Below are 27,660 nucleotides of genomic sequence, written 5' to 3'. Positions count from 1 at the left end.
TAACTTGTATCTTCATAAAAGGTCATTATGTGTAATTGTTTTACAAAACTATGTCACAAACGTTAACTAAAAACGAAAACAGATGAGTTAATGTAAGTGGATTCACTTTTGCACATGTCTGTTTTTTTGACAGTTCAATTTATTGAATCAATTTTATTTGCAATCTTGCATACTTTTTCCCTAGTGTGACATGTTGTTATAAATGGGGTTTCCCCACCGAAAACAGTTTGAACCCAGAGATATTACATTTACTATAAAATCAGACAAATACATCTTCCTATTTCAGAGGCTGTTGGAAATGTTCTGCATTTTTTGTTTGTTTTTGGAAACATTCCTCAATCAATCAGTTATCCAAACTGTTGCTAATGAAGTCTTTGTCAACCGAGTAACCAGTGATGATATTATTTTCGCTCTACAGTAAATGTCCACAGTCTACAGTTGAATATTCACAATTGCCAGCTCTTGCAATCTCACCGAAGCCCAGTAGAGGGACTCTGTCCTCAGAGTAATTTAGAAGATTTCATTCCTCAGAAAGCATCTACTATACATTTCAGCCATCACTCACACACATGCTTATCTGGTAAAGTTAAACAACATGCTCCACTCAACGGGAATATAACAAAAATAACACCATTTAGTTATTTTATTTTCATCACTTGCGGCTGAGACTAAAAAGAGAGAGGGGAAAGGACTGAAGAGAGGAGTGAGTTCAACTGGCATGTGAAAAACTGAAAGACAATAGAGCCATATATGAAGTCCAGCCGTGGTGTGGGACAAAGTTCCTGTCCGGACATCGTGCGCGCTTAGCCTTAAAACTGACCTTTGAACCTTTGAAAACACAGAATGCCTCAGTTGACATATTTACTGAGCATACTATGCAGTGTATGCTTAGAGACTGTGCACAATGGAAGTGTTTCGGAGCACATTCACTACGTCAACATTGGCTCCAAAAATATATATTAAGCCCTGCTATGTAGTTTCTGTATGATTGTATGAGTTTATAAGATGCAACTCTAGACCATTTCCCCCTAACACTTAGATAAAAGGTAAATATAATTTGCATACACCAACAGTGTGTGTGTGTGTGTGTGTGTGTGTGTGTGTGTGTGTGTGTGTGTGTGTGTGTGTGTGTGTGTGTGTGTGTGTGTGTGTGTGTGTGTGTGTGTGTGTGTGTGTGTGTGTGTGTGTGTGTGTGTGTGTGTGTGTGTGTGTGTGTGTGTGTGTGTGTGTGTGTGTGTGTGTGTGTGTGTGTGTGTGTGTGTGTGTGTGTGTGTGTGTCGTCTAGTCTAGTCTAGTCTAGTCTAGTCTAGTCTAGTCTAGTGTCATGAGCAAGAAATGACTCTATGCTCACTTCCCTGAGAACGACAGGGAAATAGCAGCGCGGGAAAAACGTGGGCGATATTTAGATTTGTGATCTAATGTTAGCTTGGCATCGGCTTCAAATAGAATCTTCTCCATAAATATTCATGAATGGAGGGAAGAAATGTGCTGCAGAGGGAAAAGAGAAGGGGAGGGGGTGGCTCTGTGTTCTACCTGACAATCTATTTTTGGCTGCTTCGCTGCCTCTATCGGTATATTCCCCGTGTGTGAGCAGGCTAAATTTAGCTGCAGAGAGGCGGGAGCGTCGTGCAGGAATAAAAATAGAAACAAGTCTCTGGTCAGAGCGTGCAACATCATTAGAGAGGACAAACAAGACAGATAGAGAACAGAATGAAGAGTAAAGAGTGGGTGGGGCTCGTAGCTACATGTGTGCTTGTAGTAACTGAGATGATATGTGTTCAGATCAGAATCAAACATAATATGTGTGCAGTTGGTACATGCTTGAATCTTACATTTTTCTGTAAAGATGATTGATTGTCCTCACATCTGTGACACAGGGGAAAACACATTTGTAGGCATGAACCCTGACAGCTCGACACAGTGCACAGTTAAGACCTTAAAGAACTCATGTGCTTGTCTCGTGCTTTGCCCTGTTTTACCCTCACCACGCTGCCTGCCCTCCTTTCCTTTGACTCCTCTCCTTGGCTATGTATAGTGCCATCAGTGAGTCTGAATCTGCCACATGAATGGAGAGATGGGGGCTTCTGTTCAGTGTGACGTAATAGCCAGTAACACTGTCTCTTGTCCTCATGCAGCATCTGAGGAGAGTATCAGGGTGGGGAGGGGCAGAAGAGGATGGAGTGCAAAGAGGAATGGGATGTTTGCATGTTAGAGCACACCCACTATTAGATAGTTCACTGTATGAAGCTGCAAGCCTGGATTTTTCAATGGAATCTCATTTAAGTATAAATGGTGTAAGTAACGCTAACAGAAATATCTCATCAACTATTGGATGGGTTGGCACAAAGGCATCAGGATGTGGTACTGTAATCCCCTGATTTTCATTTCGAACCTCCATGAGGTTAACATTTGTGGTTTTGAATTAAATATCTATTGAATAGATTGAGATGAAATGTGCTGCAGACCTTCACTACGTCTATAAGATGAATGGTAATATTTTGGAGGTCCTTCTCATCATCCTTAATGTTAATTTGTCCAATGCTTGTAGAATAACGACTTTCCCATCAGTTGTTTACTTAGCGTTGAGTGCTAATTAGCACATGTCGAACATGCCACACCCATATGGTGAACATAGTACCCACTAAACACAAACATTTATATTCTTTTACAGTGTTAGTCAAATGAAATGATGAGTAGCTACAGAGTATTTAGTACTGTGTTATGCAGTACTCTCTCCAGGAATCTTTGATGTATTTGGTACTGTGATGATATTTGTCGGTGTATATTCATTATTTCCCACACTATCAACAACAGACATCTCCAGCTAATACGGCTGCAGCCATAACTACAGTTTTCTGTTTGCCTTGGATTTTAGCGATTTTTATTTTTGAATATCCTTTCCACTGCTGTATTTATTTTTGAAAAGATCCAATGTGTTTCTTAGCGTCTTGCCTGTCCGAAATCCTTCACGTTCTGCTAATGGTTGTTTTGCTAAAGCCTAGATTTCTACTCTGGAGTTCCTCAGACTGTTTAGAAAAGGAGACGTGTTGCCAAAAGGAGCTGCAGGTTGACGAAGTCTCTCTGGGTTTGCATGTCTGCACAGGGGCTGTGGGAAAATAGAGATGTGGATTACAGCAAGAACGTGCCCAGACTGGGAAAAGACGCCATGCCGTGACTTTATTTTGTGTATTTCCCTGTAGTCATATCATGTTTTATCAAGAGAAACTTCTCCTCCACCTGAACGCAGAGCTATTTTTAGACCTGCACTCACATTAACCCACGTCAATACTCTGATGCTAATTTTATACCAGATGTTCCTTTAGTCCTTGCAGGCCTCTTCTGAATGTTCATTAGCATGCATGCTTCACACCTCTAATGAAGTGCATATCATGTTGGCTTTTTTCAGGCCAACCTTCTATAACTGAACACATGGTAGCCCTAAATCTGTCTTTCATGATTTGCGGAAAAAACCCCGAAAGTATCAAATGGAGAGATTTCTGCTGCCATTTTTGATGTCATCGACTTGATGTGAATGGCTTTGTTGGTCAGTTATAATGGTTGGCTCAACTATTGCAAGATTATTATCGTTTGTAGACATCAGAATGAGAAACTATTCTTTATTTTGCTCTCAACACCCCTTGTTGTGGTTCCTGTCTAATTGTGTTTCCTTCAGACACATTTAAATGCAGTGCTGATTATAGTCTACTCTGTCAGATATATCAGTGTGATAACTGCAATCCCACATATTTCACACTGTCACATCCATTGTGCAACCCTCCTAAATTTGTCATTTTCACATCTTATTTTGTGCATTACTAGTCACACTTCCTTTCTAAAATACACTATTTCCTGTGAAAAAGATAAAAATAGCTGTATGGTGTTACAGAGTGATGAAAGCGTGTTATATTTTTAGATTTGGAGAATTGCATATTATGTTTCTCCCTTTCATCCTTACTGGAGCTGACTCTCTTATCTGGATTAGACTACACAGTCTGTGGTCACAAGTGTAATATTTTAATAGCATAATGAAATCTGTGGTCTTTGGATCAGTCATTATTGATTTATGTATTTGTCTCACTATTACATCCACACTGGCTGCTACTCTCACTGAAACTAGTTTATTCAATTGTTATATCAGTACTCCAGTTGTTCCTACGTGATACAAACAAAACACAAAACTGTATGTGTTACAGGAATGTCCAGAAGCAGATTAATACAGGACATTAGCTTCCTTCTGCACACATACTGTCTTATAATGATGTGTTTAAATCAGTTGTAGGATTAACATGGAATGACAAAACATTCACTCGCTATTGGTTTTACAACCAACACCTTATTCGAGAAGTGGGTGTCAGGACGGATGCATGGATTCTTCTTCTTTCATTTCCTTTCCTTTTCATGCTGTGGAATGAATCTGCATGTTTACCCATGAACTGTGTGTTGAGTTATCTAACCTGAATACATTCTGTCCCTCTCTCTTGTTGTTTTAGTTTTGATGTGGAGAATGGATTGTCTGTGGGGCGCAGCCCTCTGGACCCCCAGGCCAGCCCCAGCTCCGGTCTGGTCCTACAGGCCAACTTTCCTCACAGCCAGCGACGAGAATCTTTCCTCTACCGCTCCGACTCTGACTTTGACCTTTCACCCAAAGGTCCTTCCAGAAACTCCTCCACTGCCAGTGACCTGTAAGTCTATTTTAGTCGTTCCACAAGTCTATACTGTTGATCTGGCACTGCTTCGTCAATGGTACTACACAATACACAATCATTTATACTTATTTTCTTTGTAAGCAAAATGTGTTTTTCTTGATTTGTTCAAGATTATATCCTTTATTTCCACCCCCTACAACTGTGTCTCAAAAGTTCTCGTTCCTACAGTACTATGGCATGTCCAATTCAATACACAAAATGAAGACTGTGCTGCTTTGAGTTACAAAATCAACAAAAGTCAACCATACTGTAAGGTTAATTATATATCATTTAAGAAGAAATGCTTTAGAACCTAAGCATAACTAAATAAACACAGATCTTCAAACATGTTGAGTGCTCCTCTGTCAAAGAGACACTGACCTCCTCTCTAAATTGCAGGCTAGTCAATAGTTGATTGCAGAGAGAGATGACATTTCTCCACCAAAAAAGGGGCAGCTTTGGTCGAGTGGCTTTTGTGAATACCCTTCTGGTTTCCTGAAATGGCACAGTCCAATTATCCAGGCCCCTCTGTTTAGGCAGGTGAAATTCAGCAGCTCAGGAGGACGTTAAGCTTCAAGACACTAGTAACAAGAGTTAGGTTAGCACTTACAACTAACACCTTTCTAAATTAAACAAAATTGCATGGATTCAACCTGATAATCTGGTAAAAACAATAACTGTCTGCATGTATTGTGATGTTAAAAAATAACTGAAAACATACCCTTTAATATGCCCTTTTCTTTGGCTTCATAGAGAAACTCCAAGGCCAATGCGTTGTACTGCCTAGGTGGCATGCTCTGGTAAATGGGGTCTACCTTAAGTTAACTTCAATTTCGTGTTTCAGTCTTTCAGATTCACTAGGGCAGTTTTCAAACAGGCTGTTTTTTAGGTGTGTGTATTAAATCCACCGATCTACCGCCCAACATTAGTTCTTCTAACTGTTTTTCCATCTCAAATGCAAGAAAGAAATGGGCAAAATACAACATTTTGTTGTTACTTTTTTTCCCCTTTTGTGTTTACAATGTATTTCTAAAACCAGTCCCCTACAAAGGTCATAATGTCTGAACACCTTTAAGTCTGTAAGTAGCAGTCGCAGGTCTCCTCATCGACTCTCGCCTATCTGTTTTTGAAGGGAAGAAAGCTTGAAGCACTGGGAAGTCAACTGGTTGTCATCTCGGTGAGAAGAACACGATAAAAGAAATTGGATAAAAACACTGAATCTCCTCTCCTGCATTCCTTCTAGATTGCTTTATTTCCCACCTCCCACTTGACAATCGTGACTAAATATGAAACACTTCACCTATGATCCCAGTTAACCCCCCCCCCCCTAAAACACCCAGTTCTCTTTTGTTATTTTTTGCATGTGGCGCTTAATCAGAGACAACCAAGTCTGTTCTTTATTTGCTTGTGAATATTTACCAGTTCCAATGTATATCACCCACCTTTCCACCCTCCTTAAACTGTTTCCTCACCATCCTAACCATACACAGTGCATGACATTTTAGCTACATTTTACATGAAAGGTGCTTTACAAATCGAATGTATTATTATTATTATTATTACATTTTAACAAAATGATGACAAAAAAGAGTGATGAATGAGCATATCCGAGTAAGTACATTTGAATTCTCTGGCTCCCTGGTTGCTTCATATGGAAGTGGTACCAGGTGTAGTTTGGTTTCTATTTAAATCCTCTTTACAACGTTATCAAGCCTTGCTATCTAACACAGATGAATTATCATAATTCAGGAGCTTAAAGATAGTTCCTCTAGTCAGTGTTTCATGCCTTTTCCTCCTGTGTATTCTGTTCTGAATTGCAGACATACAGAAGACATGATTGTCACACCATTTGCACAGGTGAGTCATCCAACCTTTCAGCCCTTTTTTTTCATCATATGCCAATTGGAAATATTGCCAGATGGTCAAATGTAAAGACAATCCCGTTCACTTGTTAGCTAAAGACAGCAGGTCTAAAATAAAGTCCAGATGGTATCGAGACCGGGCTTCTCTGCCTCATAGGAACAGCCCCTCAGCCTTTTGTTGGCCCCGGGACAGGATCAGGCATCCCGCTAGCATTGCATGGCTCTTGCGTGGGATGTGCGTCACACTTATGCTCACTTTACACTTTTAATAAGCAGTGAATCCAATACTGCTTGATCATGCTGTTTAAATACGCATGTTGGCTGATAAGGGCTGCTACATGGGTCAGGCCTGGATATCGGATACTCTGGCTGCTGAGTCAGTGTTTGGCTCCAGATGGAGTGACAGACATGACATCAAAACATCAGAAATGAAAAGGGGGATGCTTCTGTGCAGCACTTTAACTTGGAGCATGAAAGCATTATCTGATTGCCAAGGCTCGCCAGAGTTTCACGTAAAAAAAATGTTTAGATCTAGTTCAAGATGAATTAAGTGAAGGCATGTGCAAGTATTTAAGGCTATGGATTAAGTGGCATGTGTGGTTTCATCAGAAATGTATTGTGCGTCACATTATGATGATGATGATGATGAGGATGATGATGACCTTGTGCATCCAATCTCTTCTTCCTATCTTTTAGGTTCTCGCCAGCCTGAGGACAGTCCGAGGTAACTTTGCCGTCATAACCGGCCAGCAAGATCGCACAGCCAGCAAGTAGGTCTTAAAAAATGTTTTTACTGTCACACAAGTATAAATATAATCATGCTGTAGTTACATTATGAATTTTGCTTGCTCACTTTGGATGGTTTCTTTCTGCAGGACACGATCCTCAGGCAACAATCCACCATCCATGTGCAAGACCAGCCTCGCAGGTCGGTACTGATGTCAGAAATGGGCTGTTTACTTCCCATGATCAACACTGAGCCTGGAAAGCCTAAGAAAGACTGAGAGAAGGGCATTATCATGCTACAATTTGGGTTACTGGTGACACATCACAGAGATAAATGTCACTTAAGTACAAGTTCAAAAAGTGAAGGTATTCACTACACTGGTGGCCCCTGTTTGTGTGCACAAATATTATTATTATTATTATCATTATTGTTGCAGGATGCGATTTACTTTTGTACATAAAATCTTGCTAAGAGGTAACTAGTAACTAGAAATGCGATGAAACACATGGACAAAGTAGAATTAAATTCATACTTAAATAAAATAACTCAAATGTGTACTTAGTAAATGTATACATTATAGTTGCCTTCCACAACTACATAAACATTTATTTAGATTTCTCAATCAACAATAACAGAAAGTTAAACATTAAAAAACTTTTTGGGAATTTAGTCAAAATGTGAGCAGTCTCTACTAGTTGTAACTTTCCCATAATTCCTTGCTGTGTTTGTCCTGTACAGAGGAGCCGCACCAGCAGCTGGCCATAGAGACTCTGGATGAGCTGGACTGGTGTCTGGAGCAACTGGAGACACTGAAAACTCGACACTCTGTCAGCGAGATGGCTTCCAACAAGGTACTTGTACGCAAACACACAGTGAGCCCTCAGCGATCCTGAAACAAATCAGAAAGCTCACTTTTAGAAAGAAACCATCATGAAAATATGAAGCGCATCTCCCATCCATCAACAGAGTGGAGAGGGGCTGGTTTAGTGAATGAGCGGGTTGGTTTCGTGCATGCAAATAGTGACTAGACACACTCCTCCCCCCACACATCTGCAGAAAAATCAACTGAGGCAGGGGGAGCTGAAGATGAAACGGCATCCCCCACATCCGTTGTTCCAGGCTTGATGATTCTTCAATTAGACCGCCCACCCAATATGCACAGGCTCTTCATGTTTACACACACACTCCCCATTGTATATGATACATATACCATTACACACGCCACATGGTTACGAACCAGCCCATTTATCCGGATCAGTCAATGAGCAGCTTCTGCATCTCTGACTTTCTTTAATATATGACTCCTAAAAAGAGTGAGAACTCTATGGACTTTTCAAATGTTAAATGTTTAAATAGCTCAGTTGAGGCAATGCTCCTTTAAGTTCATTCAGAATGTTACAACATAGTTAATTAAGTGTAGAGTTGGGTTACCGATTTTATAAAGAGTAATTGCAGCAAGTTAAAAGTTTGTGTTTTTTTTGTGCAGCTTTAGTTTATTTCCACTCATTAAAATATAATTTCAATTATGCTTAGGCAGCCTGTTTGGAGCTTATCTTTGTGCCAAAATATTTTGTTTACAATCATATTCATAAGGTCGATTCGGGAACTGTTTTTATTTTTGGCTCCGTGAATGAAATCCCCCACTCCATCCTATCAGAGCTTCTCCTCCATGTCTACTTCAAACTTGGTGCACATGGTTTGTCTCACAACTTCTGCCTCCGTCACACTCAGCCCTGCCCACTGAGTGCATCCCCCCACCAATGAGGTCCCTCCGTCTCTCCCAGCCTCTGCTGCAGCAGCCGTCTGATTGGCCTCTATTCTTAGGCATGTTTGGAAGGAGGCGGAGATTAGAGTACCTCGTTCTGCCTCTGTTTACACACACAGAGGAGCAGGCAGTAACTGAGTGAATGAGGGAGAGTCAGGGGGAGCACAGGCTTCTCTGCCTAGCATCCTCGCATCCCTCAGCATTCCTGCCACTATGCTTCCACTCTCTTCTTCTTCTTCTTCTTCTTCTTCTTCTTCTTCTTCTTCTTCTTCTTCTTCTTCCGTGGACCTCTGAACAGTTTTTTTTGTTTCAATCTGTTCAGCTCGTACTGATCAAAGCTTCCTCTTGTGGACTGCCTGCTAACTTTAGATTTTGCTCAGTCCATCAGTTTAGGAGCACCAAGAGTCCCTTCCCTCAGGAGGACCAGAAAGCTCAGCTCTTTCACTCAGTTTTATTTTTGCTCCCATGCTTGACTTTGCGCTGAAATGCCAGAAGAGAGTTATTTCATCACTGTGTCGTGGATGTTCATTCAGGTAAGGGGAAGCGAGGGCGAAAGTGGGCGGGAGGGGATGAGACTGCTCACATGTTGCTCTTTTGAAAAAGTAAAAAACTGGTGGCTGACATGAGACAGTGGACTTTATCTGAGACTTTCAATTAGATTTTGGATTTGATAATCCAATCCACATATGCATGTGTTTGGGTGCAGCAGACTACTTGCTTTTTTGTGTGTTTTATGTTTTCATTGGCTTTTGCACTTTGTGACGTGAGAAGAAAAACAACACATGCGAATGCTTCAAAGAAGGCATCTACATGTTGTTGGTGTAACTATTGCGGTTATATTTATAGATGATTATAGTTGTCAATGTGACCTCTGGTAATGAGTTCCAGTGAGTTAGGCATTATTCAAGAGGACATATTCTGCCTTCAAACTCAGGGGACTAAAAAGTTTGTGAGTTGCTTTGTGGCATGACACAATTTACTTGATCTCTCTATACAGTAAATACACCAAACCCTTGGACATAGAGAACAGGATGTAAACCTGATGGCATTCAACAAGTGTTTCTCCTGACTGAAAAAACAGATGGTGCTGATGTTATCTATCCTAATCTGTCCGCTTTTGACCAAAAATAGTGTGATTAATGAATGTTTGTGTGTGTTTGTCCTTAGTTCAAGAGGATGCTGAACCGAGAGCTCACCCAGCTGTCAGAAACCAGCCGTTCAGGGAACCAGGTGTCTGAGTTCATCTCCAGCACCTTCCTCGGTAAGATACCTTTCACTCTGGTCAATGTACTTACTTACATAAACATATGTATCAGATAAATGTGTGATATGGTTAGCGTTTGAAATGTAATAAATAAGAGACTGCTGTGTTAACATTGTGTCTGTCTTTATCTGACAGAGAAGCAACATGACATGGACATCATGTCTCCGCCGGCCAAGGAGAAGGACAAAAAGAAACGGCCCATGTCTCAGATCAGCGGTGTGAAAAAGGCCACCCACAGCCCCAGCCTCGCCCCCTCCACCATCCCTCGCTTTGGGGTCAACGCCAGCCAGGAAGGACTTCTAGCAAAGGTGTGGTCACAAATTACTCTTTTTTTTTTACTCTCCATTGTACAGTATGTTGTAATGATGTATATCTGTGCTTATTGTCCGACAACAGGAACTGGAGGACATAAACAGATGGGGTATCGACATCTTCAAGGTCTCTGAGTATTCTGGGAAACGCCCTCTTACGGTCACCATGTACAGCGTCTTCCAGGTAACTCTTCACTTTCTCAACATTTGCTACGGTAAATTGACGAACAAGACAGTATTTTAATGAATGACCTCACATTTTAGTAAATGATTGAGCTTGACTGTCCTTCTCTCCTGCTGCTGTAGGAGCGTGACCTGCTGAAGTCCTTTAAGATTCCCGCAGACACCTTCATTACCTTCATGATGACTTTGGAGGATCATTACCATGCCGACACGGCCTACCACAACAACATCCATGCTGCAGACGTGGTCCAGTCCACGCACGTCCTACTGTCCACGCCTGCTCTGGAGGTAGGGTTTGTAATTTCACCAAGGGGGGAAGATTCGTACTTCCATTATCATTAACCCAAAACGATAGGACACAAATACATGCACACATGTTGACAGTATTTTCCTTCTTGTCTCATCCAAGGCTGTGTTTACTGATCTGGAGATCCTCGCCGCTCTGTTTGCAAGCGGCATCCACGATGTGGATCACCCTGGAGTTTCCAATCAGTTTCTCATCAACACCAGTGAGTTTGAATAACTCCACAGCTGTTATTTGAAAGTGTGTGAGTGCTGAGTGTAAGGTGTCTGTATACACGTGTCTGTGTAGATTTGTGTTTCCCATGTTGGTGTTTTACTGTGCTGTCTGTAAACGTTTTGTTTTTGCAATCAGACTCTGAGCTGGCCCTGATGTACAATGACTCCTCGGTGCTGGAAAATCACCACCTTGCTGTTGGCTTCAAGCTTCTGCAGGAAGATAACTGTGACATCTTTCAGAACCTGAGCAAAAAGCAGAGGCAGTCGCTGCGCAAAATGGTCATTGATATGGTAAGAATAACGACATAGTTCTGATCTTTCTCACTTCAGGGATTACACTTTGTTTATTCAAACAATCTTTTTAAATCTGGTTGCTTTATCTACAGGTGCTGGCTACAGATATGTCTAAACACATGAACCTCCTGGCAGACCTGAAAACTATGGTGGAGACCAAGAAAGTCACCAGTCTAGGAGTGCTACTGCTGGATAACTACTCAGACCGCATACAGGTAAAAAACGATTTGCCTATTATTAATTTTAAGAGCTTCAATATGTTCACATTAAATATGAAAAATGTTTTGTACCTTAGCACTACAGAGCATTGTAGCCTCTTTCAGCTAATTGATTTGTTTTTTACAGCCTCCAACTTTACTGTTTTAGTTCAGTTTAATCCGGTCTCATCCACCATGTTCCCAGCAGGAAAGCTAAAAAACAGACTGTGCACTTCCTACTTAACACAGAACTGCTCACTAAGTTACAACTAACCGTAAAATGTTCAATCTCAGGGCCTGATGGAAACCAAAACAAAAGCAAACCAAACAGAAATATGTGTGCTGTATATCTGAATAGACAGATTCTTTTTTTTATTTCACCGTAGGTCCTTCAGAACATGGTGCACTGTGCAGACCTGAGCAACCCCACCAAGCCTCTGGAGCTGTACCGGCAGTGGACAGATCGCATTATGGTGGAGTTTTTCACCCAGGGGGACAGGGAGAGAGACAAGGGCATGGAGGTCAGCCCCATGTGTGACAAACACAACGCCTCCATAGAGAAGAACCAGGTACAATATTAGAGCTGAAATATTTAACTCATGAAATCTACTCTAAGTGTTGAATAAAAAATGTGCAATACGGCTCCTAAGCACTAGGATGGGTCAAGTGCAGAATATAAATGTCCCCTCTGTAGGACTAACAAGGGTATATCAAATAAATAACAAATAAAATGGTGGAGAGAATTTAGCAAGAAGGGTACTGAAAAAAACACTTTTGTCTCGCTCTTTAGGTGGGTTTCATTGACTACATTGTTCACCCTCTGTGGGAGACGTGGGCCGACCTGGTGCACCCCGACGCTCAGGGGATCCTGGACACACTGGAGGACAACAGAGAGTGGTACCAGAGCATGATCCCCCACAGCCCCTCCCCCCACCCAGAGGGCCCCGAGGAGGGAGCCCTCACCGGGGAAGCCTCAGCGCTCGGTGGGGGCAGCGGCTCTATTTCGGCGGACAAGTTCCAGTTTGAGCTGACCTTGGAAGAAGAGGGAGAGTCTGATGACGAGAGTCTGCCCGAGGAAGAGGAGAGCTACAGCGACAGTCGGGGGCCCGAACTCTCCAGAAGTGATTCTGGCAGCGGATTGGATTCAGTTTCTTCCACGTCTCGCATGCTCGCCAAAAAGCTCACCACTGATTCAGTCAGAACGTTCTCATTAGACTCTGATAAAGAAATGGCTGAAGAAAGAGAAACAGAGAATGAAGGCGTCTCTGGAGTCCCACGCTTCAGACTTGGGACATAGCACCCGCCAAAAGTAGTATTTTTTTGGGCCTTTTTTGTTTCTTTTATTGATCTCGGTGCCTCCTCTTGACTCCCTTTCTCCCACTCCAACCAAACACCACCACCTCTGGTTTCTGCGGACAGCATGACAGCAAACCTAGGGTGGGGAGTAAGTGAGTGCGGTGGTTGCGGAGGGTGTTAAAAAAATGCTGCAGTTTTACCCAGCAGTCACTTGCACTGGAGAGAAACAGATGGACATTTTAATAGAGGACAGGAAACCAAGTTTCTGAACTGTCCTCTATGCTCTGCGTCTTTCAGTCAGACGTACTGTGGATGAACTACAGCGAGGATGAGAAGTTTAAAACCTAAAACTTCCCCTTTACCAGCCAACCCAAGGTCTACTTCAACAAAGACAGAACTGTCTTCCTCTTTGTGAAGAAAGTGAGGAAGTGATGAATGAGCGTGAAAACATATTTTAAGACATCTTGCCAAACTTTACCCTGCCTTCTTAGTTCTTATTTTGTTTGTTTTGTTATCTTTTATTTAGGTCCATTGAATTGCAGTCAATGAAGGTACAGTAAATAGCAGACTCCAAAGCAGTGTAGGCAAAGTAATGGCAGAAAGAAGCTATGCATGATTTTATGCAGTCATTTTTAATGTAGCAAACATTTCGAGTGGCGCTATCATTATTATTGTATACGTAGCACTTCTTTCAGCTTGCACAGCCTATTTAATTATGTTCAGCAAACAGTAGTGTTGCTATAAATGGCTGGCAATGCATAATATTTTGAAGTTTTTTAGAAGTGTTTCAGGCTCACTATTTCCATTTTATAAACCTAAACTATGATATTGTCGGTGACAATAATGAGCCAGGGTCAGCGTAGTGTTATTCAGTCAGGAATTACATCCAGCTATGTGGGCTGTGCATATGGTGCCTCCCAGTGTCGACATGTGGAATTAAAGTTCTGGCATTGGAGGCAAATGATTTGCAAAGCTATATTCAAAACCCATTGAACTGGAGGACTACCCCAAATATCAGTAATGTTTCAGTTTTGTTGCTATTTTGACTTAAATTTCAAGTCACTAATTCTTGAGTTCTTAATATTTGGCACCCATGTTTATAGGTTTCCCTTCAAGTTGAGCACTTTATAGTTGGGACTGAGCCAAAACATGAACACATTGAAGGCTGTTGACTTCAAAACAGCTTTGGAAGGGCTGCCAAGCAACCAGCGGAGACATCATGCAAAAACTAAACGCTACAGTACATCTACAAACTGCATCAAACTATCCATACAAATCCATCATGGTAATTACAGACGTGTCACACAGCATCCAAGCACAAGGGTTGCAAAGACGGATGTCAGCATCATTGTAACTGTAGAAAACAAACAAACCAGGATGGATGAGCCAGAATTTTTTTCTTCTTTTTTTTCCTCATTGATCAATATTTTGCTCTTCACAGGGACATAGTCAATGACAAACAAGTGCCAAGCAAGCATGACACAACCCGTACTGTAATTTCCATTTTGCCACTGGCTACTTTCCATCCATGACTGATAAAGTTGGTTGATTGTAGCACACTGTGTGCCAATCTGACCCGAGTGTCTCTGTTACAATTTTTTTTAAACTCCAGTTCTAACGGTAACTGAAACTGATATTGTCTTAATACAGTGTTTTGTTTTATTGTGTGAGAGTGAATGACTGGGTTGACTTTTTTGATGTATTTGCTAAGAATAAACCAAAGCACTTTGTATGGTACTTTTACAGTTCTGCACTTCCAGTACAGTTTAACATGTATAGTGACTGTTTCACTGTTTTTCTGATGGCTGGTGGTTGAGTTGAATTGCACGGGCTGCACCACTACAGCTCTTAAAGGTCGGATTTCGGAGGGACTGAAGTCGTTTTTTTTGTCCTTTTTATAATTGACTGTATGAAAAAGAAGCGTTCTGTTGAAGTGCATGACGTTGGCTGCAGGATGAAGAATATAGAGATCTTACAGAACTTGACCTGTGGAAAAACTTGTTTTATTTTATAACCATAAAACAGAGTGAAAACTATTTGAATGTGTGAACGAGCTGAACGCCTTACCTTCAAACTTGGGATTTTTTTTTCTGGTCATAGATGTGTTAACTGACATGCTGGAGTAAAACATGTGTAATCCTTTCTGTAGCCATAAACATCACCAAACAGACAAACACTCAAGGATGCCTTCAACACTAAGGACTATCTAACAACAGCTCAACCAGCACAACATGCGAGGATTCAGTCTGTCTCTGCATGTCACTAATTGTTTGATTTTGTACATTTTCCTCACAGTGCTTCATGTACAGTTTATTTATTATTTCGGTATTACCTGTCAGAAACGATGGAACGGTAGACTTATTTTAGTCTGAGGTTTAGTACTTATGTGTGAGAAAGTCACACAGGACAGATGTCAACTGTAACTCAGCTTTTTTTCCCCCTTCTCTTTTCATTTCTTTATGTCTGCGAATAACATTATACATAAGCAAAAATATTCACTTTCATGTTTTTCTTGGTATAAAAATAGTTTAGTGACATATTTCTGAGACATCTCTCATCTCCTGTCTTCCTCTGTTTTCAATGATCTGATCACATATTCATTCACGATCTTACAGTAAGTGTGCTGATCTGAGACTTCTTTGATATATAGTGAAGATAATATAGTCACACGGCCTCAAGTCATCCTAGATCAGTTTTTCTGTTCTTAGAGATTTTATGAATATTGGTCGTGAAGACTTTGCAGCTTTGACAATCCAAACTCTGCTGTTTAACTGTGGGTGTGTTAGCCCTCTCTCCAACTAGAACTGTTTGCCTTGCCAATAAAGGAAAAAACGATTCACTCTTTGATGTCTTTGTCTCTAAATGTTGAGGAAAACCAACCTCCTAAAAGGAAGCAGCTTGCTGATAAGTCATTAGAAAATCGTACTATGCATCAACTGATTGTTCAGTTATGTGGGCTTATGAAATATAATGCATTAAACAACCCCAAGAGATGGCTAAAATAATATGCATTTAACAACTACAATAGTAAAATATTGCATATGATTATGCACCTGTAATAAATATAATACAATAATAGGATATCAGTGGTAACATAACACCAAACGAGACCGTTCTTCATAATGACTATACTTTTGATAAGGTTTATTTTGCTGATCAAAACAAAAGCTGAAAATTAACTAATGATGGTCAAAAAAGTACTAAAGTTAAGGGCAATTTTGAGGTACTTATACTTTACTTGAGCAGTCTATTTCCAATGTAAGCTATTTCATATTGTACTGCACTACATTGCAGACTTAAATAAATACAAATGTTTCACCAGAAAGAAGTTTATAACGTCATTAACTTCACCTTTACCAACTTTAGCATTGTGAATCAATCTTCCTCTACTGTACTTGCATTTGTCTATTTTATTATTCTGTTGTATTACATAGTTTACTCCTACCTTCTTCATTCACTTTTCAGCCTCAGCTAAATACTGAATCAAACCCCCTCAATAATTTACAAAATGGGTGGAGGCAAGGCTCTGTGTGAATGAACGGATCCTCTTCTCTGATTGGTCAATCCTCGTGCCAATCGTCCTTACACTCTGCTTGTACGTAGGTACATAGCCGCTTATGCCGGGGCTGTCAATCAAGAGGCGCACGGAGCTACTGCAGGTGCATAACTGGGCATTGACTGGGCTAGTCGCTGCTGGGAAGCTGAGGATTAAACACACCTTTCACGGTAAACACTGCGTTGTTTTTGTCATTGCGGGGCCGTGTTAAGTCTAATAGTTTCAGTGGATGGTTACACGCTTGTTATACCCTGGATTTATACTCAACATTTAGTCGTAAATAAGAAGAGTAACCTTCATTTGACATAGCTGGGATGCTTAGCTAGCTCCTGATGCCACTTTTAAATACTGGTAACGGTCTGCTGTGTTAGCATTAAAGGTAGCGATGCTAGCTTGATTTCATGCGTTTTCACGGGATAACAACTGCATTTGTATCTGTGTTGCTATCATCACTTTCACAACCGTTTAATATTTAATACAGGCGGTAAATAATATATGACAAAACGACGTGTAGTCTAATGTATGTGTTTTTTCTGCAGCTAACGTGAACCAGAGTGTCAATTTCAGGCTACGTATTCACTAGCTAGCTAACGCTAGATAAGCTCTGGATAATAAGGATGTGTTTAAGGCCGTTTTAATTGAGAGCTTCTTGTGTTTAGAGACGGGCACAGAGCACTACAGACGTATGAGAGTTTGTCGGCGTTTCTTTAATGTAATACAGGGCAAATTCAGTCCAACCATATGGTCATTCATAATTGGCTGGCTATCGCTGCAATGCCCTCCTGGATGGGGAGGGATAGTCCGTTTAGCAGCTGATGCTTAGCCTGCTAAGCTCCGGTACTTCCGTCCTCTTATCTTCCGTGGGGCGGAGGTTTGGAGTCCTTGCCCTAGCGGTATTATTGGCATGAAGTGGAAACCCTGTGTGTGGGTATCGACTGGTACTGTTGACACAGCCTCTTGGCGAAACGGCTGCATCATTTTAAGACCTGATAAAGTTATGAGTGTTGCTGAGTGTAACCTGGCCTCACGCAACACGGGCTAAATGAGGCTGTGGTACACTGCCACTTTGGTCTTTCTGATGAATGATGGAGATCAGCAGTAAATCTCCGTTTTCTGTGCATTCGTCTTATGTTATGTAGGTAGTGAATCATTGATGCCACATACGAGTTGAAAGAGAGAAGACTAACCAGAAATAGTTAAGTCAGTCTAGTCAAGGGTGTAACTTTGGTTTGAGAAGTGGGGGGGACACAAAACAGGGAGTCCTCCGCAATGAAACATTTTCTCAATTTAATTCCATTTCCTGCCTTTCTACAAATATATTAGGGACTATAGTGTTAACAAATCCAAGAAAAATGTGTAGTGTATATAATGAGTGTGCACACTTATCTAGTATCCTATCCATGTGAACCTGTTTTATTTGAGATGACCTTACCTCCTGTTGGGGGGTTCGGGGGCATGCACCCCCGGGAAGATTTTTGTCTTTAAATTGAAGTTGAATGCATCAATCTGGTGCACTTTGAGGGCAACATTAAGAGATGTATGGATACAGCTCTCAACAATCAAATGAAACAGAACTGTATATATTTCAATAATCAAAAAACCATTATAATATGCTCACAAGCAATAACACATCATTGATAAACTCCTCTCTATATCTTTATCTTACCTAGTCTGCATTCTTTCTTTTTATTTATGCATATTTGACTAATCACTCCCTTTTCAAACTGTGTTTTTTATTTTTGTACTGACCTATAGTACACATTGGAAGGATTTCTTAACTTATTTTATATACAACTAATATTACATAGATGGAAATATTTGTTTACATAGATGACCAAACCGTTTGAGAGCCACTGAGATAATTTAGACTACAGTTTACAACCTAATCCCTCAGAGTCCTTTACCTCACTGAGCGGACGTGATCTCTCTCAGTCCCCCAGGAGAGAGCTCTCCCTCTCCTTACTGTTGAAACAGCTTCTAATCTCCATTAGCTCCGAGCTAGCACCAGATGCTAACAACAACCCACGTAACTCTCTCAGTCTCTCTCTCTGTCCCTCTGTCTCTCTCTCTATTTCTCTCTCTCTCAGTCTCTCAAAGTCCGACAGGAAAGAGCTCTCCCTCTCCTTATTGTTGAAACAGCTACTAATCTCCGTTAGCTCCGAGCTAGCACCAAATGCTAACAACAACCCCCGTAACTCTCTGTCTCTCTCTCTCTCTCTCTTTCTATCTCTCTCTCACAAAATGCGCTCGTGCCACACACACACAGACGCTCCTCCGTGACGAGGACCACTTGCGTAAAAAATAAACACATTTGAAAAGTGGGGGGGACACAAACGGGATTTTGAAAAGTGGGGGGGACATGTCCCCCCTGTCCCCAGTGGAAATTACGCCCATGAGTCTAGTGAATAAACACATTTTGTCTTAATATTTCTTGTTTACATTTTTCTTGATGTCAGTATATCTTTCAAATTATCTTATGTTTCTTTAATGTCACAATGTTTGTTGTAGATAAATTGTTATTTCATATTTTGTTTACTTGCCATAAACCAATTTGAACGAATACAGTTTTATACAAAAATATGCAAACTACTCTGTCACATTTCCTAAACCAAAACAGTAATACTTTATTAAATGGCTGTTCAATTTCCTTATTTAAAAAAAAAAAATCCTTTATCTGCCTTAAACATGAAATGTTTTAGCCAGTGGCAGGAGAATTGTGTATGACATTGTAACAAAAGGGAGTGGACACAATATCAGAAATAAAGTACCTGCACAATCTGATGTGATCAAATACAGCAGCTCTACATTTGTAGATTTATATAATGTCTAGTTTTTCAGACACTGTCAGAGAAGCTTTGATTCAAGCCTGTTAGATGTTGTGATCTATGTCTGTTGTGTTGTCTTTATTGTATTGAATATAATTGATGTTGTTGTTTTAGGCTATTTCCTTTTTAACTCATTAATGTCTGATCTCAATCCTTGCATAGATGGCGTCTGCAAATGCCACATACGGACAGAAGGAGACTTCAGACCAGAACTTTGATTACATGTTTAAAATCCTCATCATTGGCAACAGCAGCGTAGGAAAGACTTCCTTCCTTTTCCGCTATGCAGACGACTCATTCACGCCAGCCTTTGTCAGCACAGTGGGCATCGACTTCAAGGTGAAGACCATCTACAGGAACGACAAGAGGATAAAGCTGCAGATATGGGTGAGGAAGTTAACTGTGAACATTTGATTTGGGGCAGCAAGTGAAACACAGTCTGCCCAATGGTTGCTTTTCAGTGGCTGACACTTAAATCTGAACTGCTGAGGTGTTGTGAAAAAGACTTGCTAACTTACCTTGCTTTGCTTATTGCTACCTGTTGTGTTATCAGTGTTCATTATTCAGTGCCACTGTGCTGTCTAGACCTCGGTACCACTGGCACTGAATAAGTAATGGTGTAACAGTGAGAGTTGTGCCTGTGGCCACAATTCATTTGACATTATATACAGTAATTACAGATGTGTTTTGAGTCTTATGTGGTTGTCATATTTCTCTTTAATATTCAGTGACTCAGCCACAGAAACAGTATATTACAAATACACATCCAAATTGTGAATGAAAGCTAAACAAACTTAAAAATTCTTCCTTCTGCTCTACCTTAATGGTTTCTTTATGGATGGAAGACTTAATGGAAGACTTTATGGGATTCAATACATCCAAAACAATATACTGGAATATAATTACAGATTTCAGCAGCAGTGACATTTCTGATACCCTTCAACTAACAATTGCAGGGTATTATCTACATTATCAATTAACCCACTTCTAACAGCCCAAAACACCAAAGATATTCACTTTACCATGATGGAAATCACTGAAATCAGCAAATCCTCCTATTGGAGAAGCTTCAGTAGTTTTTGAAATTTTTGTCTGAAATGAGCTTTTAACCGAAATTAATCATCAGAAAAATTGCAGATACATTTTTTGTCAATCGTCTTAGCATTTTGGCATTACAGTACAGTACAGCACAAACTAGATTTGATTAACAGAATTAGGGCACATTTCCTTAGATTGTCCTCAGTAAGATTGCCTGTTTTTTATCTTGCACCCTCACATCTGTCTGAGACGGTCTCTGTTACCGTACGTCTCTGATGGTTACCAGCTGCCCTCTGCAGTCCTAGAGTCACTTCATCGGCTGTGTAACGCCAATACCCTTGAAGTGTTCTTAACATGAGCCATAAAGCCTGACCCTGGGACCAATTGCTTGTTTCATGGGACACCAGAGGAATACCTAATGCTCATTGGCCTAATGTTAAACCTCGGAGATCATCAGGAGGCACGTCATAAATCCCTCGCAGGTGCTGGGTGACGGTCTGAAGAAAAGACAACAAACGCAAACACACTCATGTCTCCAAACGCTTTGGATTTGATTTTACATTGACACTTTTTAGACGACTGCATGAGCAAGTGCATTTTCAACATAATGTTTAAGGTCGCATTCACACCAGCCTTGTTTAGTACGGTTGAATCAAACCCTGGTGTTATAATGTTTTTTAACGGACGTTGTCTGATTTATATAATCATATGCGCGGGCCGCTAGAGTCTGTTGATCTCCAGATTAACAGCAGCATGAGAATAACCTGCCGAAAGTGCCGATGCTCCATGGCGGAGGCTCCGGTAGAAATTGCCGGGATTAATGTCTGACCAATGGTTGAACAGCATTTCCGTGCACATGACTTGTGTTTAAAGTTTATAGTCCGTTTGAGTTTTGCCCGTGTGAACGCAAACCGAACCTTCTGAAAAATGAAACAATGTAACAAACTGTCGTCTGGTGCGCACCTGAAAACTGACTATTAGGTGTGAATGCGACCTAACTGATTATTTTTTTGTGTTTTGTGTGTTTATTTTTCAGGACACTGCTGGCCAGGAGCGCTACAGGACGATCACCACAGCTTACTACAGGGGAGCCATGGGCTTCATCCTCATGTATGACATCACCAACGAGGAGTCCTTCAACGCCGTTCAAGACTGGTTAGTGACTCCTCTGTGTGCCTTTCTGTGTGTTTATGAAGGTGGAAACTTTAGTAGTCAGGTAACTCAAAAACTAGTCCCTTGTGTATACATACAGATACATTGACCGCTACATAAGTTAAACTTAATGTCTGCTTAAATTAGTCAAACTTGAATCAAAAAGTGACTAAGCAGAAAAGATGTTTACACCAGATAGTTTTGTTTACATTTCAACATTGGCCTTTCTTTACCTATCCAAATAATTGGTTTGGATAAGTATGTTAAACTTGAATTATTTAAAACCTGTCTGGTGACTTGTTTTATGCTTCATGTTTTCTCTATTGAAGCTTTACCAGTGGCTTTGCCATTTCCCATATCTCAAAATGAAGTGGTTGATTAAAATGAGGCTGGGGGGTATTTCAATAGTTTAATGTCCATTTAATGGAATTGCTGTGATGAAATCATCTATTGAGATATTATGAGTTTTGTTTTGCTTCAGACTGTTACAAGTGTCTCCAGCCTTTAAGCTCCATTACCCGAGTAAATAGTAAATAAAGTTCAGGGGCCTCATTTATAAAGCCTTGCGTAGGATTGGCGTGGGAAGGTTGTTTACGTAGGACAAAGCAAATAAATACGCACAGACATTTTCCGATTGATAAAAGACTGCGTACCGGCGCAGGACTTGCGTACGGCACATCCTACGCCGGTTTCCCTTTTTTATAAATCACAATCAACTCGAAATGCGGCGCAGCTTTTGCGGGCTTCACGTAACGCCCATATTTGCCAATAAATAGTCAAAGAAACGCCCATTCATTCATTCATTCATTCATTCTGACTGACTGCATGAAGAAGATCGCAGGAAATGACGACAGAACAGCTAAAAAAGACATCTCACACCGTGTCAGATTTTGGTTATTCTGGGGAGGTCGAGATAAATCAAATATTTTTGGTGGATGCAGTTTGAACCAGAGTAGCAGCATGGAGGTCGGATCGTCACCAAAATAAATAAATAAGTGTTCCGAAAAAGGTTAATGACAAAAAAAATACACATAGCCTAACCTTCCTCAGGCAGTGTGTTTGTACCGGGGACAGGAGACACCCCCTTGATGAGAAACTGTCAGAAATCATCGGGGAATCCCTCCGGAGTGTAGTCATGACGACTGGATCTGAATTATGTTTTTGTATTTGGTGGTTTGTGTTCCAGCTGTTGATCAGCAACTATATATCTATAATCCACCAGTTAAAGGAAATACAACTAATGTGTTGTGTTATATTAGCTGTACAATTTACCACATATGTTGATCTTAGTTTCCATACCTCCTGTGTTTTACGAGCGACTTATCAAGTAGGCTATTGGCGAACGGCATAAAACATGATTAAACATGATAGTATATAAAACCATGCTCGTATCTATACAACCTATAGAAATGCAAAACGGCGTCAGTTTAAAGTAATTCTGTCCTTTTGTTTACCGCATCATTTATGAGAATACATTTCTTAACAAGAGAACATAATCGAGGGGTGATCAATAACATTTCCGTATTTATTTATTTCTCCAAGTTATGTTTTTGTGTGCACTGAGGAGTCTCAAACAGGCGTTTGTTAAATCATTTTAAGATTGGCTTTAATCAATTTGTGAAAATGAATTCTTCATATTTGATAAATGAGAGGTAACATTTTATTTATGGTATTATTTCCACATATTTCTCTCCATTCTTCCTTCTGCCAACGGTGTGCCAGTTTCTCGTCTCTCCCGTTGTTGTGCTTAGTGCGTACGCATTGGTCAGAGTTTGCGTGGAGGACAGCACATTTTCCCGTCAAGTTTGTTTTTTATAAATCGCAAACATTGCGTAGAAACTGGCGTACTTTGAGCGTACGCACCGTTTATAAATGAGGCCCCAGGACAGGCTTCTCTCTTATACTGAAGAATAATGCTTAAAAATTCACTCTCAAAATACAACAATGTGCAGGATTTTCTTCATTCATTCATTCAGCTTTTGTTTGTTCTACCCATACAGTATATGCTTACACCGTTTATGGGAATAACCCCAATGTATTTTTATCAAACTACTGCCTCAATTTGATGAATGTGTACTTGTATATGTGCATGCATGTAAACAGGGTCAGTGTATAGCTTGAAATATATATTTCTTATGTCTCTAGAAATTTGCTTAAAACTTTGTTAATTATGCTTAATATTTAAAATGGGAAAATACTCCGTAATGACAGGATTTAAAAAAATAAATTCCCATGTGGTTATTTCATATAGAATATATTTTAATTAAATCATCTGAAAGCTTGCTACATTGGGTTTCATATATTTATCCAGAAATTAAATGACTAAATCAGGATAGAAGATAGAATGTCGCTCAGCCCCGAAGTTAACTAATAGTAAATGATGAAGCTGAGCCCCGCCCCCTTTCTGCTGACAGGTCGACTCAGATCAAGACGTACTCCTGGGACAACGCCCAGGTGCTGCTGGTGGGGAACAAGTGTGATATGGAGGACGAGCGGGTGGTGGCGGCAGAGCGGGGCCGACAGCTGTCAGAACAGCTGGGTGAGTCCGCTGATCGTAGGGAAAACTATATGCCATGTCTCTGTTGCTCCTCTACTATCCCTCCTCTCCTCTCCTGGGATCATTTATAAACATTTTATATAATCATGACTCCAACAAAGAGGAGGCAGTGATGTGTATATTTAGCATCTAAACATAAATAAAATTCATAATGTTTGTGATATGTCTGGACATATATGGGATCCTAATCAGCTTAGAAGTTGTAGTTTTTTAAGGAAATGAACAGTTTAATATCTCTCTATGTGATGCCCTTTCCGTAGTCGCCAAACTGTTATGTCATCTTGATTTTATTTAGCAACTTGCCACGTTACATAATTTCACTGTGTTTGGAAGTGATGTTAGATCACTTCAGGCTGAAGTCATTGTAAATCAAAGGTAGCTTTGCCAATGAGCCTTACTTACAGGAATCTATACTGTCTATTAACCTTTTTAAATATAAGAGATCTAAATATCAGTCTTCATAAAGCAACCTCTGGAGACGCAAGAGTCAGGTTGCTGCTTGTTTTTGGTCTTATTTCCTACTCTCCCTGTTGGAACATGTAAATCAAAAGCATATTGCTGTGGGGAGTGATCAGCAGGAGTCATAGTGTCACAATAACAACATATTTCAAAACACACATGAAAGAGTTTTAATTAGGTGAATAGATTTAATTTATAAATACTGACACCAATCTGATAACGAGGGGGAGGGATTGTCCTCGGTGTGTCCTCGCATGAGATAAGTGGATCAACTGGGTAAGCTTCACCTGGGAACATTAAGCGTAACCCACGGCCTCTCTCCGTCTCTGTCCCCCCCGCCCGGCAGGTTTTGAGTACTTTGAAGTGAGCGCTAAAGACAACATTAACGTGAAGCAGACCTTCGAGCGGCTGGTGGACATCATCTGCGAGAGGATGTCCGAGAGTCTGGACAACAACGACCCGTCCGTCACCGGCAACAAGCAGGGCCCGCAGCTCGGGGAGCAGCCGCAGAGGTCCACTCAGGACTGTGCATGCTAAACAAAAACACACACTCTCAAACACACACACGCACTGTCTGCTTTCCTAAAGCCCACAGACATTTTTGGGTTTGTCTCTTACTTTTTCTTTCTCATACACGCATATATTACACACAAACACTGCCATATAGAGACAAACAACAAGGTAGATTCTCCACCCCTCTTACTACTCAGAGCATTTTCCACATGAGCGGCTCCCCCCAAAGATTTGGCGTTGTCACTAATCTCTTTTTTATTGTATGTTAGTAATTCAGGGATTATGTGATAGTGCTAATTTAGTCGCAGAGGTGAAGAAAATGTAACGGAGGTACAATCTCAAGTTTTCTTGTTTTGTTGGCACACGTTTACACAAACATACACCAGACTGTCTCTTAACAGAAATATAAAAGGCCAGTGAAAGCTGAGACTCCATCATTCCTTAAAGACGTGTCTACAATTGGGTTTCAATATAAAATGCTGATTATCCTCAAATCCCAGGCCCTACTTGGATCCAACGCCTCAAACCTACTTGGGTATAAATCCGCTGAATTCGTTTTACTCTTAGTCCCATTGGATATATTTGGTTGTTGCTGTGGATAGATTTGGATAGTTTTTTTTACATTTCTGAGTTGGTTGGGTGTGTTTTTGAGCATGTGAAGTCACTGGTCCTCCCCAGTGTTGTGATTGAGTCTTTTCAGGTTATTATAGTACAGGGTCTTACTTTTTTTATTTTAGGAATGAACGTGAGAATAGCAAGACATTCATATCAGTTTGCTTGTGAAGTTGTTTCTATAATTCATTTTTTGGCCCCTTTGCCAGATCCCAAACATTTTTTTTTATTCTTTTTTAGCAAAACTGGATGTCAGTTGTTTCGTTGGTGTCGGCGTCCGGAGCTGCAAAGCCTCTGAACACTGCTTGATTTTAGATTATTGGTCTTTTTTTGTTTTTAACTTTTTTATGTACTATTTTTTTAAGACATACAACATAATTAAAAGGTAAAGGATGTCTCTCAAAATGTAAAAGAGTGTATAAATGTTTTAAAGTCAATAGTTGTGCATTTTGAAATGCATTCATAATATATATATAAATGTATAAAAAACAAATGATACAGTAATAATGTTTGAGGATATTGGATTCCTACCTGTGCTTTAGTGGGAGATTTATGTTGTTGATGTTTTTTAACCGACTCTGGTTGACCGGATGGTTCTTTGAGCTGCTGTCTGAATTTAAAAGCTGCCGTCCTACAGTTTGAACAGTTGGTTAGCTAATGGAGGCTAAAGCTTTCACATGTTAAGCCCACGCCCCCTTCTCATGTATTAACTTTCATCCACTGCATACAATGTGCTCACTAGAAAGGCATGTGATTCAGTGCGGACCTCTACATCAACGCAGATTGTCTCTTGTGTTACGGTGGATCATATTTGTATCTTTTTGTTATGGGGAACATGATGTTTTTACGCATGGTAAATGTCAGATTGTGAGCTTTATTTCCCTTTAAAGTTAGGGATGTGTCTGCTTGTGTATACAGTACAGAAACAGTAAGTCATGCAAGGCATGCAAAAACACCTGTAAGTTATTTCAAAATAAAACATTTATTTTGTATTATTTATAACTTTAAATTTGCTTTAAAGATAATCTTCTTCCTAGATTATGCAGTGCAATCTGCACTCTGCTTTTTAAAGTGATGTTCAACAGTATTCACTTGCTTAAACTAAACTTTTAAGGGAAAATGTATTTGTGTTTACAGTGAAAATTAAGCTTAAGATGATTCCTCAAGGAGAAGTTTAAAACATTCCAGTGAGAAACTTTTATCATGTCCGCACAGCTTTGTAGGGAAGTTTGTTTTTCTTTTGATATCAGTTATGTTATTTTTAAGACTTGGAAGTGTAAAAGGGGACTGTTCTTCTCACAGATCAATAGAAGTTATTTCTCTCTACACATCAAAATAAACAACGTGAACCCTGCTGAAGGGTTGTAATGCACTTACTGTACGTCGGTGTGCGAATGTACTGTTTATGAAGGAGGTCTTATAGCTGTTATTTCCAAAGAGATCTCTACAAGGCATTTGGAGCCAAACAAAGCGCTTGTTAGACAATGTGCAGTAGCTTCAACAAGGGAAAATGTTTGTGTAGCTAACTGAATACTCTGAACACTTCGTTAAAACAGTGATTCTTACTGCATTGTTCACTTTTGAATTGTTTGCTGATTCTTTCTTTTTGTTACTTTATTTATTGTGTTTTGCTACAGCTGTAAACTTTCTGGTGACTTAGAAAAAAAAACATGGATCATGTTCAACTCTCCTCTTCATCCTCCCTCCCTGCCATCTTGTAAATAGAAATGTTCTTTCTGTCGGGTATTAGTTGTGTGAATTTGTGCTGTAATTCTGTAATGCCAGATTTGCTAAAATGAGGAAATCAATAAACCAATTCTAAAAGCTGGAGTTGTGGCGGTTCTA

The 27,660-nt window shown here is 40.3% G+C and overlaps 2 protein-coding genes across 7 annotated transcripts in view; both read left to right on the top strand.

Moving 5' to 3' along the window:
- The window catches only part of pde4ca (phosphodiesterase 4C, cAMP-specific a), a 54,057-nt gene extending 38,110 nt beyond the window's left edge, over positions 1-15,947 (top strand). For 4 of the 6 annotated variants that reach the window (XM_034137350.1, XM_034137352.1, XM_034137356.1 and 1 more), the window contains 15 exons: positions 4,491-4,682; positions 5,818-5,862; positions 6,506-6,542; positions 7,244-7,317; positions 7,423-7,475; positions 8,013-8,125; positions 10,207-10,300; positions 10,439-10,611; positions 10,700-10,798; positions 10,921-11,085; positions 11,207-11,306; positions 11,453-11,607; positions 11,703-11,825; positions 12,194-12,376; positions 12,598-15,947. In XM_034137350.1, coding sequence (XP_033993241.1) covers positions 4,491-4,682; positions 5,818-5,862; positions 6,506-6,542; positions 7,244-7,317; positions 7,423-7,475; positions 8,013-8,125; positions 10,207-10,300; positions 10,439-10,611; positions 10,700-10,798; positions 10,921-11,085; positions 11,207-11,306; positions 11,453-11,607; positions 11,703-11,825; positions 12,194-12,376; positions 12,598-13,104 — 2,113 coding nt within the window. In that variant the 3' untranslated portion in view covers positions 13,105-15,947. The remainder of the gene's footprint in view (positions 1-4,490; positions 4,683-5,817; positions 5,863-6,505; positions 6,543-7,243; positions 7,318-7,422; positions 7,476-8,012; positions 8,126-10,206; positions 10,301-10,438; positions 10,612-10,699; positions 10,799-10,920; positions 11,086-11,206; positions 11,307-11,452; positions 11,608-11,702; positions 11,826-12,193; positions 12,377-12,597) is intronic. The other 2 variants (XM_034137351.1, XM_034137353.1) reach the window with 1 other exon arrangement.
- Positions 15,948-16,719: 772 nt separating this feature from the next.
- Positions 16,720-27,643, top strand: LOC117488447 (ras-related protein Rab-3A-like). Its single transcript, XM_034137338.1, has 5 exons — positions 16,720-16,829; positions 19,647-19,871; positions 21,559-21,677; positions 24,089-24,213; positions 25,037-27,643. Exons 2-5 carry the CDS (start codon positions 19,647-19,649, stop codon positions 25,225-25,227), a joined length of 660 nt encoding a protein of 219 aa, XP_033993229.1. The 5' UTR covers positions 16,720-16,829; the 3' UTR covers positions 25,228-27,643.
- The last annotated feature ends 17 nt before the right edge of the window (positions 27,644-27,660 follow it).

The sequence above is a fragment of the Trematomus bernacchii genome, unplaced genomic scaffold (assembly GCF_902827165.1).
Source record: "Trematomus bernacchii unplaced genomic scaffold, fTreBer1.1, whole genome shotgun sequence".
Classification (NCBI taxonomy): Eukaryota; Metazoa; Chordata; class Actinopteri; order Perciformes; family Nototheniidae; genus Trematomus; species Trematomus bernacchii.
This window is presented reverse-complemented; position numbering and strand designations above follow the sequence as displayed.